Source organism: Symphalangus syndactylus, chromosome 4 (assembly GCF_028878055.3).
Source record: "Symphalangus syndactylus isolate Jambi chromosome 4, NHGRI_mSymSyn1-v2.1_pri, whole genome shotgun sequence".
Lineage (NCBI taxonomy): Eukaryota > Metazoa > Chordata > Mammalia > Primates > Hylobatidae > Symphalangus > Symphalangus syndactylus.
Genome location: NC_072426.2, coordinates 59,110,582 through 59,125,605, shown reverse-complemented (window position 1 = coordinate 59,125,605; position 15,024 = coordinate 59,110,582). Strand labels below are relative to the sequence as shown.

At 35.2% G+C, this 15,024-nt stretch overlaps 1 protein-coding gene across 1 annotated transcript in view; it reads right to left on the bottom strand.

The window, feature by feature from the left end:
- Window positions 1–391: 391 nt before the first annotated feature.
- The window catches only part of LOC129480695 (bifunctional heparan sulfate N-deacetylase/N-sulfotransferase 4), a 276,129-nt gene continuing 261,496 nt past the window's right edge, over window positions 392–15,024 (bottom strand). The window contains exons 11-14 of the mRNA XM_055274737.2: window positions 13,118–13,288; window positions 7,340–7,449; window positions 3,842–3,944; window positions 392–1,988 (exon numbers count right to left, since the gene is read on the bottom strand). Coding sequence (XP_055130712.1) covers window positions 1,869–1,988; window positions 3,842–3,944; window positions 7,340–7,449; window positions 13,118–13,288 — 504 coding nt within the window. The 3' untranslated portion in view covers window positions 392–1,868. The remainder of the gene's footprint in view (window positions 1,989–3,841; window positions 3,945–7,339; window positions 7,450–13,117; window positions 13,289–15,024) is intronic.

Sequence of the window (15,024 nt, the reverse complement as noted above, 5' to 3'; positions counted from 1 at the left end):
AATATTACTTTTATCCCACTTGAAAAAAAGTTAATCTCTATTTTTAAAAAGAAAGATTTATAATATAAATTGGAGGAAACTAATGAATAAATCAATCAAAGGTTAGAGCTGTATATGCAGTTATTGTGATTTTAGTGTGTGTAATAAAATGCTGTGAAGCACACACTCACGCAACAATGAGGTGGAGGATTGAGCCTCACAGTTAACAAGAGAGGGACAACAAAAGTATATGTGATTTATATTCATGTCCATGAAAAGCCTTACATTTTTTGAATAAGGTCAAGATCCTTTTGCTGAGAAACAACAGGAAAACAAACAATCTTAATGAAGTATAAATGTAAAGTTGGATGCTGAATACCCCAATTAGGACACATAAATTTGATGTGTTTGCTTAAAAATCAACAACAAACTAACATACAGATCTTTGATTTGCTATTATATTATTGCAAGCATAATTTCTCAAATTACAAGAAAAAGTAGTATTATCTACAGCCAATAGTAAAATTATTCTGGAGGAAGAATAGGTTGTTGGGTAATGTTACCAAAGTCAGTTTGATTTACTGTTCTGTTGAAATTTTACCTTCATGTATTACTGAAAAGTTTAACAAAATATTAATATACCATCATTGACAAATGAGATAAAAATCCAACTAGCCTTACAATAACCTCCAAATAAGAAAAGAACCTGTAACTCTAAGACAGAAAGAACATCACTTCTCCAGAAATTAACGTTTGGGCGGTGTGGCTGAGAAATTCGGTTTAGGTTAGAGAATTAGTGATGTTTGAAGAGGTAAGATTTGGATTATACTTATTTTTTTAATAGGCATTAAAAACATAATCTTCTACAATAGTAGATATACTGGCATATATGAAAAATCCATGCTTTAAAAAGATTGACATATTCTATGTAGAAGGCACACTGCCTCACTATATATGCAAACACACCTTGGTGTTTTCATTCCATATTTTATCAATAAAGCTTTATTTCTACCTCAGATAGTGAAAAATATATAAATACTGTATCATTGTCAAGGTGGAAATATCTAGATTATTAGTATAGTAAGATTCTGGACTTACTTAAAGATGGCCTTAGACTTAATAGTGGTATTATGCAGCTTCATACTCTTTTTTTTAACCAAAAACTTTAACAGATTTTGCTGGAATCATAATGACAAATTCACTGGGAAAGGCATGTGCTGCCAGATAAAATAATATCAGTGAATAGGGAAGCTTTCAGGTAGTCCCCTCTTACAGGAGGAAAACAAACAAAAACCATGGGAAGCTATAACTTCACAACTTCTTTAGCAAGTCAAGAAATTAATGAAGAGGAGTCACTGCAGAAAGAAAATACGTGGGCTGATATAATAAAGAATAATTACTCACAAATAAGAGTATGGGGTTACATAATTCCTTCTCATAATAAAAGCAAAATTGTTTTTAAATTCTCAAGGGGAAAATGTTAGCCCTTAATTCAAATATTGAGTTATGACTAACCTCATTTACTTATTTTTTCCTTAAAATTTTAACTGGTCACTTGTATATAATCCAGATTATCAGCCATACATAGAGTATCTGAAACCTTATGCTTAACATGGGAACTGGGCTGTGCTATCATCTATACACTAGAAACTGGATAATGCCACAAACCCCCACATAATCTCCCAAAAGCTTACACAGGGATTGATGCTAGTAATTGTCAATGCGTGCATATAGAACAGTTTTCATTTTATGAAAAAGGCTGAAGGAAATTTATTCACACAGTTCTTTGTTGGCAATCACAAGTGCTTGAGAATAAAGGTGGATTTTTTTTTTTTTTTTTTTTTTTAACATTGAAAGTATCTTGAGAGGCTTGATTCTTGTCTCCAGTGCTATCTCACTTTCTGCAGTTCCTGTCTCAGCCATGATGGCAGAGGCTGTCCCAGTCTGTGCAGCAGTTTGGATAGTTCCACGTTATGATCTCGGTAGTAATTAGAGAGGAAAGTTCTAGACTGGAAAGAAAAAAAAAAAGAAGAACTTGAAAGAAGCTCTTTGTTTCATCAAACAGGATTTTGTAATCTATATTTCTTAAGGAATGTATCTACTACAGTATACGTGTCTACAACATATTATATTTCTTGTATTTTTCCTCAAATATCAGTTATTTTTACCTTTTGAAAATATTTGGTGAAGGTGTAGCTACAAAATAGAAATAGGACCAAGTATATCCTATATGGCTTATCTGTCATTACGGCATGTATTTATTGTGGGATATATGAAGCCTACACAGAAAGAAAAAATGATGACAGGAGTATAATACTGGAGATCAATGAGATAGGGACCGCATGAGGAATGAAATTTATAGAAGTAAGCTGGATAAACGTGCATACTTTTTTTGAAAATTGGCCCATAAGATAAAAATTGAATGTGAGCATAATCATAAAAACTAAAATTCACTATTACAAATAATAACTTGCAATATTATGCACAATTTTTATACATTTACTCAGAGCTGAAATATATTTTTTTAGTCACTAAGAGCTTTCGGCTTCCAAAACATTACGTCTCTGAAGCCTGATCCTTTTTACAATTTTTATATTTCTAATCATGTTGCAGAGATGGGCCGTTATTAGAGGAATGCTAAAAAAATATAAAACATATGAATGGTTTTAGTTTTATATTTATCTTTCATCTACACAGATTTCTGGAAAACAAGACATTTCTAATTGGACTTTCTTTCTGGGTGTCACTTATATTATAACCCAATTGGCAGAGCTCCATCTCTTTGATAAAATTGGAGATGAACACTTTTCCTGTTGTTGGCATAGGTAACAATGGTTCCTTCATTGTTTTCCATTTGGTCCAAAATCCACCATCTCTCTTAAGCCCTCCTCAATATTTTAACACAAATGGTCTTTTTCCACATAAAACTCCCTTAGCAACTTTTGTGTATACTGTGGAAATGGATTTAAGACAACTACATTTCATCTTGGACCATTCACCAGGTATTTCATTATGTTTCTTCCCTTAAACCAGATTGTAAACACTTCACATTTCGGATAAGATGTTTATAGTAGTAATGGGAACATTACATTTATTTCTTGGTAGAATAAAGTGATTTCTGAAACCCTTTTGAAATTATTGAGTTCAAAAATGTAGCTTAAGGACCTTCTGGTACATCTATTTCCATAGTAACCCATGAATCACCTGCATCCTTTGCCCACTTTGCCGTAAGAGAAATATGTATGATACCTGGCTGAGCCAATTACTGGCTGGTTTTCCAAGCCTTTTCTACCAGATAAGGCACTTCTTCTCATATCCTCACTTCCATTGAAATATTTTCCTGCCATTTTGTGGTTTCGTTTGTCATTGTTTTACGTTTTTATGTCCCTAATACTAATCAGTGGCTATAACTAATTTATCCTGTAATAAATCTGAGTTCACAACTGTTTTATCTTTGTATTCTTTCCATTGCTTAGCCCAGTTCCACCTGTAATGTAGGCCTTGAATATCTGTATTGAATATATAATAATGATACTTGAATATTTTATCCAAAATCACTTGTTTAGTAAGCTATTTATGTGCTTTACGCATTTGGAAATGAGTCATTTTTTAGTAAACATTTATTTTTAAATTGCATTCAAACAGCAAAGAATTTCTAGGAATGTATATTAATTCTTAATATCTATCTACAGATATCTATCTATTATCTACATGTCAATTATCTCTATCATCTTTTAAGTATATAAAATTATTAATTGCAAAGGAAGAGCAGAAAAAGGAAGCAAATTTCTTGTTACTAGTTTTGAAATAGCTGTTTGCAAATATTTTGCTAGAGTAATTCAAAGATTAAGAAAATTATTACCTCTGGATCCATAGGTGGATATTTTCGGCCTTTGCTTTTTCCAAGGCATTTTGTCCTTCCTCCTTCCAGTAACTGACACCAAAAACCCTTTTGGGGATCAAACCTACAATACATAAAACATATAATGATTACAAATTGTATGCAGAATTTTCAGTGAGAAAGCCTCACCAATTGAATAAAGGAAATGTATTTTTGTATGCCTATTGATTTAATTTAATTCATTTTTACAGGTATTTTTTAGCTGATTTGAGAGAGGCTGAGATGAAAGAAGCTGTATGTTATTATATATTTTAAGTAGCTATACTCTAATGAATAAATAAATAGATCTTTAGTTTACTTTTACATTAAAATTTTTAACTTAAGTTCCTTAGCTTACCTATGAATCCATAAAAGATCAAAGACCAATAGCTAAAATTACAGCCCATATATAAAGGAACTTTAGGATACTTTATTTACTTATGGATGTCATTTCAAAGATATGTTTACAGATTTATTTGAAATCATTCACTGGTATACATTAAAGGGGTTGAATGTAATGTAGGTATACTTCTGTGAATATAAACATGAATTAAAGCTTTCAATTCAGGAAATATTGTATTTTTTACAGTTCAAAATGCTTACACTTTTCAAAAAACAAATTAGAAGTGTAAAAATAAAGTGGAAGATTAGACAACCTCTTATTTCTCTTGTTGAAGGAAGATAATCTATTAGATAATTCAGGTACCTATATTCTTACAGAAAACTCTAATGTTGTTTTGCTCCCATAGCTGCACTGAATTACAAAAGAACGTATGTGTGGCCTAGTTCGTTTTTAAAAGTCAAATATGTAAGAATTGTTGTTTAGGACTAACAGGAGAGGAAAAACGGAAGAATGAACAAAATAAGAAGGGAAATTTTAAGTTCATTACTACGGGACTTGCTGCATGCATAAAACATCGAAACGGTTTGCATTTTTGTTGCTCAGCAGATGTTTTAGAAGGATGAAGCATAATTGACTGGGATGTAAAGTTAATTAGTTGCAGAATATTTTGTTGCCTTGGGCCCATTCCTATAATACCGGTGCACCTGCAATTTGCTTCTGCACATATGTGAATTCATTTAGGGGGGAGAGGGAAGTTTTCTTCACAGTTCTCTGCCCAACCTATTATTAGAGACCTGAACCTAGCAGTCCAAGTTATCCTAGTACATGTTGTAAATTAAAATTAAATACATCACTAGTTAAATGGATAAAAGAAAGGCAGAATCATTCTAACCTGGACTTTTCAATCTGCTCTTTGCCTATCACAGTCCTTTCTCCTGTTTTCATTAATTTCCCAAGAGGAAAAACAATTCAGCGTGCTGTATAAAATGAGATGAGGGAGTTGGCATAACAGTGCCCCTAAACATTGTTTTCTGCCTCAGGATGAGAATATTTAACTGCATTAAGGTAAAATACAGCCCTGGCAGCAAAGCCAACATATTTATACACATGCTGAGAGCATCTCCTTTGCTCTCAGGTAGTGCTGAGGTCTCAGGATGGGCTGTGGTCTCTCCTTTTCCACAGCAGCTGTTGTGAGGCACAGCTTAATACAATCAGAGAAAGTAGAGCCATCCAGAATACTAAAAGTCATTTTTGTTTTAGATAGGGTTGTCATAACCTTGAATCTACACGATTTTGCTGTCCTGGTTTCATTTATTGCATTGGCAACTTCATATGCCTTAAGTCTAACAAAGGACATTTATCCTCTCTAAGTTATATCAATTCATTGCTTTATGGTTTTACTTTAGTAGGCATGAAATTGTGAAATTAAGATGCAAAGCCTGCCTCAATATACCTGTTAGGCAACTTTTAGTACATGAGTTGGTTGTGGTTTGAGTTTTTTTAATTCTACTGAACATCACTATACTTATTAATTTTTGTGATGTGTGAGACATATTAAAAACCATAGATTTTGTGCTTGTTTGTAATCTCCTTCAAAAGCGTAATTTTACAGGTTTATTGAACCGTGAGCAACTATTTGTCATAAACAGGATAGAAACATTACCTCAACTACTGCTGAGAGGCAGGGAAAGAAAGCCAACATCAGTAACTATTAAAACAAACATATTATAGGAAGCTTCGTTTACTTAATTAACAGGAATATGCCTTGTGTTGTTGTTATTTCCATGTGTAGGTAAAAACTTCATTAAGGTTGTTTTAGTGGATAAGGAACAACCCAATCTTATTACTGCTTTTCCTGTTCCTCTGTTAGCCTAATTGTCTAATTGCTGATTCTAATCTGCTGTGAACTGGGAAATTATATAATTGTGCTTGTTAGAATTTTATCTAAAATTTCACAGGTTTTGTATCAGACCTTGTGGGAGAGGATTTTATGAGTAAAGTACAATCCCTTTTAAGGTATATTTTGGAGGCTTGTTTTTGTTTGTCATTTTGCTTCTTTTACATTTCTCCCCATTTTTAATTATAAAAATATATGGTTTTATTTTCCCAAGATGACAGCAATCATATCTCCCAACCCACATTCTTTCCCACTGGTGATGTTGCCCCACCCCATCAAGAGGTGCAGTCTTGTTTTTCTCCCCTTGGATTTGGACTGGCTTTAGTGACTATTGTAACAAGTAGAATGTAGCCTAAGTTATACTGTGTGACTGGCAGGTGTAGGTCAGAGAAGGACTTGGCTGTCTTGGACCACATGCTCCCTTGACTTATTGCTCCCTCTTGGAACACAGCCACCACAGGGTGAGAAAGTCAAGTCGTCCAGGAGGCCTCATGGAGGGTCTTCAACCCACTGATCTCAGCCTTTGAGCCACACCAGTCCAGGATTCAGAGATGTGAGTGAAGGAGACTCCAGATGATTTCAGGTCCCAGTCATCTGAGTCAAAGCCAGATATTCAAGTCTTCCAGGCTGTGGCTGTAAACATCATGAGCAAAGACAAGCCATCCTTCTGTATCCTGTCTAATTCCTGACCAACAGATTCCATGAGCATAAGAAAATAATGGTCATTATAAGCCACTAGTCTTTGGGATAGTTTGTCATGCAACAATAAATAGCTGGAACAGTATACATGATTATATTTGGTTATAAATAATTTAGTAAATACATAATAAAACATGAATATACTCATTTCCCAATTCTGCCCTAAATATTGCATTTCATTTCTAACCTGTAAATTACTTGAAAGAGGAGACAATATCTTTTTCACCTTTGTAACCTAAATTTCTAGGACACTTTCTGCCCAGGTAGGCATGTAAAAAATTTACTTAATCAAACTGATAACAGGGAAAACTCACAAAAAGAAGAATTTGCAATAATATAAAATATACTTTATAAAATAAAGTATTTCTCATATTTAAAAGAGAAACACTACATGATTGATGAGGATATTCCTTTGATTGCTTGTAGGTAGCATAGGATGTATAAATTCTAGCTAGTATTAAGGATGTTATATACACACCTACCAGTGATAATTTATGACGGCAAATAATGGAAATGAAATCAAGCATGACAATAGACTCACGTTAGTGCTTCGGAGTAATTATAATGAGGTGTAACTCCCAGAAACTTCTGGACTTCATCCATCACAGTAGCTGGGTCAGATCTCAGCTGCTGTCCATCAATAATTAGCAACTGTAAAGTCAGAAATAGTCACTTTATGAAGAAAAAAATTAAATTGAATAGACTGTGATGCCTTCCTTTACCTGGTGTGACATTCATAAATTAGATCAGTGTGAATACGAAGAAAATAAGCCCTACTTAGAATACATTTGAATGTTTATTATTCTTGCATCCTTCCACATAAACAATAAAGTTTGCCATAGGAATCATTTCTTGTGAATTATCAAGTTATAGCCCTTAACTTGCTTTTTGTAAATGAGAAGTAAACATAGACATTTTCCTGATTTAGTACTTCAGTAGAAACATAATTTTCCCTTTGTTGTGTGATCAGATAATTATCCAGCCTACCAAATTCCTATTACCTAACCCTGGAGCTTAGGGCTCAGAAATAGTGGTCATCCAAATGAAAATCACTCATCTAATCTTAAAAAAGCAAGACGGAGGAGGGAAATGTTTGTCCGCGCCTTACTGATCATTGGATCACTGCCCTAGAATATCATAATCGTCAAAGGAATACTGAAAAAGACCGGGCGCAGTGGCTCACTCCTGTAATCCCAGCACTTTGGGAGGCCAAGGTGGGTGGATCACCTGAGGTCAGGAGTTCGAGACCAGCCTGACCCACAAGGTGAAACCCCGTCTCTACTAAAAATACAAAAATTATCCAGGCATGGTGGCAGGCACCTGTAGTCCCAGCTACATGGGAGGCTGAGACAGGAGAATTGCTTGAACCCAGGAGGCTGAGGTTGCAGTGAGCCAAGATCACGCCACTGCACTCCAGCCTGGGTGATGGAGGGAGACTCCATCTCAAAAAAAAAAAAAAAAAAAAAAGGAATACTGGAAAAAGGTCAATGGTAAGGCCCAGCTACTAGGGCTTTGAATTGCCCTGAGCTGGAAGACAGAATATTAAAGTTATGCTTTTTTTGTTATGTCTCTGCCAGGTTTTGATATCAGGATGATGCTGGCCTTATAAAATGAGTTAGGGAGGAGTCCCTCTTTGTACCTCTGGTAGAATTTGGCTGTGAAGCAGTCTGATCCTGTTTTTTTGGTGGTAGGCTATTAATTACTGCCTCAAATTTAGAACTTGTTACTGGTCTATTCAGGGATTTGACGTCTTCTTGGTTTAGTCTTGGGAAGGTGTATGTGTCCAGGAATTTATCCATTTCTTCTGGATTTTCTAGTTTATTTGCATAGAGGCGTTTATCGTATTCTCTGATGACAGTTTGTATTTCTGTGGGATCAATGGTAATATCTCCTTTATCATTTTTATTGTGTATATTTGATTCTTCTCTCTTTTCGTCTTCATTAGTCTAGCTAGCTAGTGGTCCATATATTTTCTTAATCTTTTCAAAAAACCAGCTCTTGGAATCATGGATTTTTTGAAGGGTTTTTCGTGTCTATCTCCTTCAGTTCTGCTCTAATTTTCTAATTTTAGTTGCTTCTTGCCTTCTGCTAGCTTTTGAATTTGTTTGCTCTTGCTTCTCTAGTTCTTTTAATTATGATGTTAAAGTGTTGATTTTAGATCTTTCCAGCTTTCTGTTGTCATTTAGTGGTATAAATTTCCCTCTTAAGACTGCTTTACCTGTGTCCCAGTGATTCTGGTACATTGTGTCTTTATTCTCATTTGTTTCAAAGAACTTCTTTATTTCTGCCTTAATTTTGTTATTTACCCAGTGGTCATCCAGGAGCAGGTTGTTCAGTTTCCATGTAGTTGTGCGGTTTTGAGTGAGTTTCTTAATCCTGAGTCCTAATTTGATTGCACTGTGGTCTGAGAGACTGTTTGTTATGATTTCCTTTCTTTTGCATTTGCTGAGGAGTGTTTTACTTCCAATTATGTGGTCAATTTTAGAATACATGCTGTGTGCTGTGGAGAAGAATGTATATTCTGTTGATTTGGAGTGGAGAGTTCTGTAGATGTCTATTAGTTCCGTTTAGTTCAGAGCTGAGTTCAATTCCTGGATATCCTTGTTAATTTTCTGTCTCATTGTTCTAATATTGACAGTGCGGTGTTAAAGTCTCCCACCATTATTGTGTGGGAGTCTAAGTCTCTTTGTAGGTGTCTAAGAACTTGTTATATGAATCTTGGTGCACCTGTATTTGGTGCATATATATTTAAGATAGTTAGCTCTTCTTGTTGCGTTGATCCCTTTACCATTGTGTAATGCTCTTCTTTGTCTTTTTGGATCTTTGTTGGTTTAAAGTCTGTTTTATCAGAGACTAGGATTGCAACCTCTGCATTATTATTTATTTATTTATTTTTGCTTTCCACTTGCTTTGTAATATTCCTCCATTCCTTTATTTTGAGCCTATGTGCGTCTTTGCACGTGAGATGGGTCTCCTGAACACAGCACACCAATGGGCCTTGAATATTTATCTGATTTGCCAATCTGTGTCTTTGAATTGGGGCATTTAACCCGTTTACATTTAAGGTTAATATTGTTATGTGTGAATTTGATTCTGTTGTCATGATGCTAGCTGGTTATTTTGTACATTAGTTAATACAGTTTCTTCATAGTGTCATTGGTCTTTATATTTTGATGTGTTTTTGCAGGGCTGGTGCAGGTTTTTCCTTTCCATATTTAGTGCTGCCATCAGGAGCTCTTGTAAGGCAGGCCTGGTGGTGACAAAATACCTCAGCATTTGCTTCTCTGTAAATAATTTTATTTCTCTTTCGCTTATGAAGCTTAGTGTGGCTAAATATGAAATTCTTTTTTCTGTTTGAAAATTCTTTTCTTTAAGGATGTTGAGTATTGGCCCCCACTCTCTTCTGGCTTGTAGGGTTTCTGCAGAGATCTGCTGTTAGTCTGATGGACTTCCCTTTGTAGGTAACCTGACCTTTCTCTCTGGCTGCCCTTAACATTTTTTTCTTCGTTTCAACCTTGGAGAATCTGACGATTATGTGTCTTAGGGTTGGTCTTCTCATGGAGTATCTTAGTGGTGATCTCTGTATATCCTGAATTTGAATGTTGGCCTGTCTTGCTAGGTAGGGGAAGTTCTCCTGGATAATATCCTGAATTGTGTTTTCCAACTTGGTTCCATTCTCCCTGTCACATTCAAGTACACCAATCAATTGTAGCTTTGGTCTTTTCACAGAGTCCCATATTTCTTGGAGGCTTCATTCATTCCTTTTTATTCTTTGTTCACTAATCTTGTCTTCACACCTTATTTCAGTAAGTTGATCTTCAGTCTCTGATAGCTTTTATTCCACTTGATTGATTCGGCTATTGATACTTGTGTATGTTTCACAAAGTTCTCATGCTGTGTTTTTCAGCTCCATCAGGCCGTTTAGGTTCCTTTCTAAACTGGTTATTCTAATTAGCAGTTCCTGTAACATTTACCAAGTTCTTAGCTTCCTTGCATTGGGTTACAACATGTTCCTTTAGCTCAGAGGAGTTTGTTATTATCCACCTTCTGAAGCCTACTTCTGTTAATTCGTCAGTCTCATTCTGTGTCCAGTTTTGTGCCCTTGCTGGAGAGGAGCTGCGATCATTTGGAAGAGAAGAGGCATTCTGGTTTTTGACATTTTCATCATTTTTGCGCTGGTTTTTCCTCATTTTCATGGATTTATCTACCTTTGATCTTTGAGGCTGATAACCTTTGGATGGGGTTTCTGTGTGGGAGTACTTTATGTTGATGTTGATGTTTCATATGGAACCAAAAAAAGAGCCCGTATAGCCAAGACAATCCTAAGCAAAAAGAACAAAGCTGGAGGTGTCATGCTACCTGACTTCAAACTATAGTACAAGGCACAGTAACCAAACAAGCATGGTACTGGTACCAAAACAGATATACAGACCAAAGAAACAGCACAGAGGCCTCAGAAATAACACCACACATCTACAAACATCTGATCTTTGACAAACCTGACAAAAACAAGCAATGAGGAAAGGATTCCCTATTTAATAAATGGTGTTGGGAAAACTGGCTAGCCACATGTAGAAAGCTGAAACTGGACCCCTTCCTTACACTTTATACAAAAATTCATTCAAGATGGATTAAAGATTTAAGCATAAGACCTAAAACCATGAAAATCCTAGAAGAAAACCTAGGCAATACCATTCAGGACATAGGCATGGGCAAAAACTTCATGACTAAAACACACAAAGCAATGGCAACAAAAGCCAAAGTTAACAAATGGGATCTAATTAAACTAAAGAGCTTCTGCACAGCAAAAGAAACTATCATCAGAGTGAACAGACAACCTACAGAATGGGAGAAAATTTTTGCAATCCATCCGACAAAGGGCTAATATCCAGAATCTACAAGGGACTTAAACAAATTTACAAGAAAAAAGCAACCTCCTCAAGAAGTGGGCAAAGGATATGAACAGACATTTCTCAAAAGAAGACATTTATGTGATCAACAAACATATGGGAAATAGCTTATCATCACTGTTAATTAGAGAAATGCAAATCAAAACCACAATGAGATACCATCTCATGCCAGTTAGAATGGTGATCATTAAAAAGTCAGGAAACAACAGACACTGGAGAGAATGTGGAGAAATAGGAATGCTTTTACATTGTTGGTGGTAGTGTAAATTAGTTCAACCATTGTGGAAGACAGTACGGCAATTCTTAAAGGATCTAGAGCCAGAGCTACCATTTGACTCAGCAATCCCTTTACTGGGTATATACCCAAAAGATTATAAATCATTCTAATATAAAGTCACATGTACACGTATGTTCGTTGCAGCACTATTCACAATAGCAAAGACTTGGAACCAGCCCAATGCCCATCAATTACTGGATAAAGAAAATGTGGCACACATACACCATGGAATACTATGCAGCTATAAAAAGGGATGGGTTCATGTCCTTTGCAGGGACATGGATGAAGCTGGAAACCATCATTGTTAGCAGACTAACACAGGAACAGAAAACCAAATTCCACGTGTTCTCACTCGTAAGTGGGAGTTGAACAATGAGAACATATAGGCACAGGGAGGGGAACATCACACACTGTGGCCTGTCAGAGCTGTGGGGCAAGGCAAAGGATAGCATTAGGAGAAATACCTAATGTAGGTGACGGACTGATGGGTGCAGCGAACCACCATGGCACATGTATACTTATGTAACAAACATGCATGTTCTGCACATGTAGCCCAGAACTTAGTTTTTTTTTTTTTTTTAAAGATCAATACAAAAAAAATATATGGATGCCTTTTTTCAAATCCTTATTTCTTGGTCTATCTCATGTTCCTGTAGCCACTATAACACTCCCCATTTGGCAGCCTAGTGCATGACCTTTCCTTATAAGGGCCATACAGAACAAACAACATGCAGGTATCTGCATGTGGTGTTTCATAAAGTTGTTGTCTAACTGGCTAGTTGTACTGGTAGTTGAGAGTTGTTGCCTGTAAATCACATAATGTCTCCTGTGTGAGAACTTATCACTTTGAGACTAGCTACTGTTCAAAAGAAGATTGCAAGAATGTGTTTTAGAGATATTTATCATGTTAATAGTATTAATAAAATTAAAAATGTAAAATGCACATTTCTTCCTTACTTATCATTGTCTCTGATTATAAATCACTGTCTGTGGCAATGTTCATTCACATGTTCTGCTTGTCAGTGCAATACAATCATGATAAACAGAAGAAAGTAATTTCAGGACATTATAATAAAATATAAAATTTCAGGACATTATAATAAAATAAACAGAAGTAATTTCAGGACATTACCTGAGAAGTAGCAAAGTAAGCTAGCCATCTTTCTATGTGGACTGCATACCATCCAGGTACTAGGCATCTTCTCTGCAAAGTTTTTAAGTCAGATGGAGCCCAATGTCCTGTTGAAATAACTTCATAGAAATTGAACCTCAGAGCAGCTGGATCTTCATGTGATCGTTGGTGCTTTAACAAGAAAGTCAATTGTAAAGTTAGATTTTTTTAATGCCTGTGTAGATATGCATATGTGTATGGGTGAGCACATGCATGTGTGTGTTTGGTGTGTATGCATAAATGTGTGTGTCCTTTATGTCACAAAATAATAACAAATTAAATACTTAATTTTAGAATGAAAATAAATGAATGAAATGAAATAGAATGACAACTGCATACATTGGAACACCCATTGGCACAGTGCTTATTTTAAAGTAAATTAAAGTACAAGCCTTCACTGTATATCAAGTGGTATGCACATAAACTTGTTATATTTATGTCTAAAGTGGTTAGGTGCAAGGCAGAGATAGGATGTGAGGATTTTCTTCATGGATATTATTAAGAGTGATAAGATATCAGAGACCAGACAAATCAAGCCTGATGAAAAATTTAGATTTTGCAAGAATAATCTTTTTAAGAGTAGTCTTACATGTTTCTTGGGCCACTGGTTCATTACCGCCACTCCTTCAGATTCTAACATTTTCCCAATATCCCTGTGTATCAGGTGCTATGGGTACAGAGAAAGCTGCTGTCTATTTCTCGTGCTTGTTTAGATGTCATATTCATATTGACGTCACCCAAGTCCTTTCTGTTTGAAAGGGTTTCTACCTAAATCTGCTAATTCACGAATACTGCTTCACTTCTACTTTTCAGTATCAAATCCTGAGTCACACCAAACTATCATTGGTCAAACAGGAAAGAGCCCAGCTCAGTGAGAGATAAATTTAACAGTCAATACAATTTAACAAGCATTATTTAAGCTTCTTTCCAGAACACAGATCTGAGATAGACCCTGGAGATAAAAAGATATAAGACATAACCACTCCTTCAAAGAAATCAGATCTAGTGTGGGAGACAATAGATTGGAATAAAGTTGTATATTTGATATATTTGATTAGAGGTAGAAGTTAACTTGCTGTGACAGCCAGATCAGTAAGGGATTAATTCTGACTGCAGCATGAAAGGACTTTTCAACGGTTGAAGCTTTTGAGCTAAAATGTAAGGAGAAAGATTGTGATAATCAGAAAAACAAAACCACCAAACACATATGAAAACTAAGAGGACTTCATTATCTAAGGTAAGTCTGAGAAAGATAAATGAGGTATGCGGGAATAAGTGTCATGAAACTTCTAAAAGTGAATTTGAAGAAATTCTAGTGTAGGGTAGGTGGAAGTATACTGGTCCCTGCTATGACTGTGTAATGGCTGGCCTTACGTGTGAGTGATGGATCTTATGTGTGAGTTAGAAATAAAAACAACTAGAAAAGTAAAGATGATTAGGAATTGATGAATGGTTAAAGAATAATTAGTAAGTGGCATACACTTTTGAAGTTCTCTCATTGTTGTATATTTATTGATATTTTTACATGTGTACACTTTATGCTGAGTATATAGATTATATAACTCATTTCATTAACAAAATGTGTAGAAATTATATAATTTCAATAAAGAATAAGAAACACACTACATACATATTTAATATAGTAATTCTAAAATGTCTACCTTAAGCAGTGACAGTATGAAACTGTGTTTAATCTGTTCTATATTGACTTATACCAGTTTAGCACCAACTTTTCTTTATATTCCTGCAACTAAGTAGATTAGCATAAAAATATGACCATAAAGTCACAAAGGGACATATTTTATGAAAAAACAGCACTATAGCTCCTCTGCAAGGTCCATTATAAAAATGTGGGGTAGAAATTACAG